This window comes from Myzus persicae, unplaced genomic scaffold (assembly GCF_001856785.1).
Source record: "Myzus persicae strain clone G006 unplaced genomic scaffold, MPER_G0061.0, whole genome shotgun sequence".
NCBI classification, from domain to species: Eukaryota; Metazoa; Arthropoda; class Insecta; order Hemiptera; family Aphididae; genus Myzus; species Myzus persicae.
Genome location: NW_019103858.1, coordinates 254,428 through 259,455, shown reverse-complemented (window position 1 = coordinate 259,455; position 5,028 = coordinate 254,428). Strand labels below are relative to the sequence as shown.

The 5,028-nt window shown below is 26.7% G+C and overlaps 1 protein-coding gene across 1 annotated transcript; it reads right to left on the bottom strand.

Moving 5' to 3' along the window:
* Positions 1–2,634: 2,634 nt before the first annotated feature.
* On the bottom strand, positions 2,635–4,794 carry LOC111035508. The gene is made up of 6 exons (XM_022317151.1): positions 4,169–4,794; positions 3,956–4,076; positions 3,643–3,878; positions 3,112–3,502; positions 2,866–3,038; positions 2,635–2,789 (listed from the first exon to the last, which is right to left on the bottom strand). Exons 1-6 carry the CDS (start codon positions 4,259–4,261, stop codon positions 2,721–2,723), a joined length of 1,083 nt encoding a protein of 360 aa, XP_022172843.1. The 5' UTR covers positions 4,262–4,794; the 3' UTR covers positions 2,635–2,720.
* Between the last annotated feature and the right edge of the window lie 234 nt (positions 4,795–5,028).

Here is a 5,028-nt window from a genome sequence, read left to right as displayed (position 1 = left end):
GTTGGAAACAATTTTAAATACAACTCATGATGTTCAGTTATAAGTGTTTTTAGTAATAAATTATGTTCTGGTTGAATTGACTTTAACGTTACGATCTGTATAATTTGTCGAAGTAATATATATAACTGCCAAAATTCCTAATTAATGGGTACAAGATCACCAATAAGAACACCTAAATGTCTGCTAAAACATAAAACTTCAATTGCTGACATTTTTAATTTTTTTTTATTTCTTATTGTATCCATTGTTATTGACTGAGGTTTGTTTTGGACCTCTAAAGGACCATAATTAAAATACTGTAAACGATTGTTTAGTGTATCTAAAGAAAAGTATTTTAAATTAATTATAAATTCATATAATATACCACACAAATCATAAGAACAAACCCCCTCCAAAATGTCATGCATTAGGTCAACTGAATGATTGTGAACTGCATGGAAACCATCAATTTGGTTCCATACACACAATTCATTGATGCCAGTAAGCGATAAATTATCTATTGCTATACCCTGTGAATAATTTTCTGTATTTCTCATTTTACTGTCATCTTGACTTACTAAATAATTGCATTCAATTTTAGAACACAAACAAAAACGACAAGGATAATTTGCATTAAAGCCTTCACTAAAACCTAGCATTGAGTGTAAGCCCAAGTTATCACCTATGATTAATGCCAATGAAAAGTAGATTGTGTAATTTTGACTTTCTACATTCACAATTATACCATCTTTTTGTAAATAATTAATTTCATTAATTAATTCTTTAAATATATTTTCATTTCCAAACTTCTTACGGTCATTAGCAATAAAAAGAAGAGCAAGAAAAATGTAATTTAATGAAGACTGAAATTCTGAAGGGAGGCATGACCCAAATGATACATACACTGCCCCTAATTTTTTTTTCCCAGCATGAGCACCAAGAGGATTATTTGTTTCATATTCATCAAAATATAAAAAAAAAGGAATGATTATTTTATCTGGGCTACTTTGACATTTAACTTTCCTAACTTCACTTTGCACAAAACTACAAACAATTCCCCCAGTCATAGAATTTAAACGCTTAAAATACTCAAGAACTGTTTTTAATACATTTGGTTGTTCAAAAAACACTTTAAAAATACATCTTAATGGAATAAAACAAATATTTACATTAACTAAATTAATTACAATATTATCATTTTTTGTTATATTTTTATTTCTACTACCTATAGCGATTTCAATTGGTTTTACATAGACTCCTAACTCTTCCAAAACTTTTAATCGTTTATACTCGGTTTTTAAATTTTGAAACGGATCATTAATAATATCGAACATAACTGATATTTTACTAATTGAATTTTCATCAGAATTATTTTTTTTTAAATTATCTAATACTTCTTTTTTTAGAATTTGCATACACTTATCATTAAATCCATTTAAGTCATTTATAAGAATTTGCACTTTGTTCCTAGGTACAACCGCTTCATTATACCATTTTGATATAAGCTTTATTCCATCCTCAGTAACTAGATTCTTGAATGCCTTAATAGATATGTTACTACAAGAACTTATTTCTAGTTGTTCATTAGATTGTTGATTCAAAATATCATCAATCTGTGTTGGTTCTATATGTAAATTTCTAGAAGACTCTTGGTTCACTAAAGTATGAGTTAACAAATGTCTACTGAAAGAATCAAAAGAGTTATAACTTCTTCCGCATGATGGTTCTATACATTTGTACTCTATTATATTCTCAAAAGAATGAAATAATTTTATATGCCTGATAAGACTTTTAAAAGAATTTACACTAGCTAAACAAATAAAGCATGATGCCATTTTACAATTGTTTTTATTAAATATAATTAAAATTAAAATCAATTTTAGTACAACAAATAACTAAAAAGGTAAATGCTTTAAAGTAAAAAATTAAATTTGCAACTGTTAAAATTAAAATTATTAATACATTTTGGTTAATTAACACTTATTTAAGTTATTAATTAAAGTAGTGACATTTGGACTACAATTTTTGTCAAACTTTGTAGTTATTTCATAGATAAATGTTTGTATAAAATACCAAATTTGTTCACACTTAGGTGTATAATGTAAATTGAAAACGAAGAAAGATTTAAAACATATATCAATCGCCTTTAATGCGCTCTCAACTTTATAAAAAAATTTGTTGATTACTATATAAAAATAAGTCACCTGATTGTCAGTCTCAACAAAAACTATATATGGTTGTAGTTTTTCTCCCGTTCTTAACGCTTTGTTACATTTTTCATTGTCTACTTCTTTCAACTGTGATACTGTCTGTAAGTAAACTAAACTATAATTACTTATTTCAAAGAATTAATTTAGTTTTAAAAAGAAATGAAATTATGAATTCATACATTTGCATAATAAATGAATGATTGCTGAATTTCTAATTTAGATGGTCTAGTAAAATTTTTTTTTGATCCAGTACATGTTCTTTTTGATATATTTATTGGTTTAAATAATTCTACCAGAACTTTTAGAGCAGCAACTGTGTCAATGCCTATAAAGTATTAGCATTTATGTATTAAAAATTAATTTCAAGTAATAAATTGTACATTTCAAGAATTTTTAAATAGGAGCCATATTTTATGTAATAATAATTTGTTAAAACTTACCAGAATCTGGAGGATTTATGATCGCATCTATCAAATTACTATCAATTCCTTTAACATTATATCTATTTATATAATTTGATAATTTGTTTTTTTAAATTTCGAATTTGGTAAAAAGTATCAGTGTTTTTTGGGGGTATAACTGACTAAAATTCAGATCAATCTGTAATCAAATATGTAAAAATAACTCATAAAAAAATTAATTAAGTAATTTTAGCTTTGAGTAAATTCATACTGACCAATGTAAATCCAAGTGGACTTTTTAATGGAGGATAGACTGATAGATAACAACTATTTGTATCATCGCTTAATAAATAATTATATCTCTCTTGAAATGTTTTAAGCCATTTGTTTTCAACAATACTCCAAGGTGATATATTATTTTTGAGCCATATTATATCATCTGCTAATTCTTAACAAAAAAAAATAACACATTTAATATTAATAAATATATTAATGAATAAATTCTATAATATTTACTATACCTAGGGTAGGTATAAAACTATTTTCAGGAGTAATCTCTTTAGTCAATCTTTGGTTTGTTTTCCTAATTTCTTTTCTGAGATTATTATACTTATCCCACAACTTTCCTCTAGCTGGCGATACCAAATTTGCCTCTTTTTTGTAAGGAGTATAATATGTCTCTTTATGTTCTTGAGGAAATACAGAACAAATTTCTAAAGATACTGCAATTAATTTTTCAGTAGATATTTTCTTGTCTTCACTTTGTTTGAGCAAATGCGTTACTTTTATATGAGATAATTTATTTCTCAACAATCCATTTAGTTCATTATTCTTTAAATAATTATCTAAAATGATTTTGCCTTCATGATAACTATTCAAAATAGATTTTAAACTAATTGATGTATATAATGACTGTAACAAAAAAATAAAAAAATTGTAATGTGTCTTAGTACATAGAACAATTTTGTAACAAAATACATTTAACAGTAATAAAATAATGGTTTGAATGCATAGTCATATATACTAGTTAGGTAGGTACTTAAAAAACATACTGTAGTATCGATAAAGCTGGTGCTAGAAGTATCAATTTGGCTGGTGCTAGGAGTATCAATAAAGCTGGTCCTAGCAGGAGTATCAATTTGGCTGGTGCTAGGAGTATCAATAAAGCTGGTCCTAGCAGGAGTATCAATGAAGCTGGTGAAATGTTTGTTTGTATAGCAGGGGCTAGTTTTATTATCAGTAATACAGTTTCCAAGCGTTGAAAAATCCTGATTGATAATTTCTATACCTACAATTTATTTAAATTATATTATTAAATAGTAAATGCTTAACACAACAAGAATATAAATTATAAAGCATAGATACTTGAATCATCCAAATTTGTCTGCAAGGTTTCATGGGAGTTCAGTATATCATTTACATGACTCAAATTACCATCAGTTAAAATATTAAAAACAGAGGTCTCCGAAGAAGAATTACATGAATTCTAAAATAAATAATACAGTTTAATGCATACAATATAGTATTAACTATTAATAGGTACAATTGGGTACACATTAGTAGGTACACTTTTATTACTTGGACATTAGATGATAACTCAGACTTCAATTCTGAAATTCTTTTAACTATTTTGGCTCGATGACCCATAGGTAGACAAAGCTCTCGCACCATAGATTCAGTTAAGCATCGGAAAGCTTCATCTACTCCTTGATCTAACCATTACAAAATAATATTTGGGTAGATAACAAGCAAAAATTAATTACAAAATGTCGTCTATTTCTGATACGGTCAGACATATTATTACCAAATGGGGAAATAATAGAGGATCTTGATGTTTATAAATTTGATTTAGTTATCCCAAGTACACTTTAAATGTATGTTTAAATAAATTGTCAATACCTATAACATATTTTACTTTACCTACCGATGACCTAGTAGGAATACACAGATCTATCAATACCGATAAAATGAGATGACATATATTTGTTAATTTGTAATAAGCTAAAGGATTACAACAAATATAAGGTGACACACTGACACGTGTGTATGGTGTACCTATTATATACCTACAAAATATAATATTATAATATAAATTCTAATAAGTACTATAGACTACTAGGTACTGTACCTAACTTAGTACTAACTTGTTACATTCTAACAAATAACTATATAGATTAAATCTAGTCTTAGGGTAAACTAGGGTTTATTAATTTAGGTTTAGGAAACTTACCTATAAATTCTTGAACAATACTTTGCGGAATGTTGAGTTCATTTAAGTTCTTTACAACAAAATTATCCATGATTAAATAATAAAATATTTAATACATACAGTCTATTTGTTATTTAATATGTATTATATAGAAGTAGGCACGTCGCACGTAGCACTTATGAATAATGTACACTACTACACTCAATGACCAAAGAAGTCGAAAATCAAA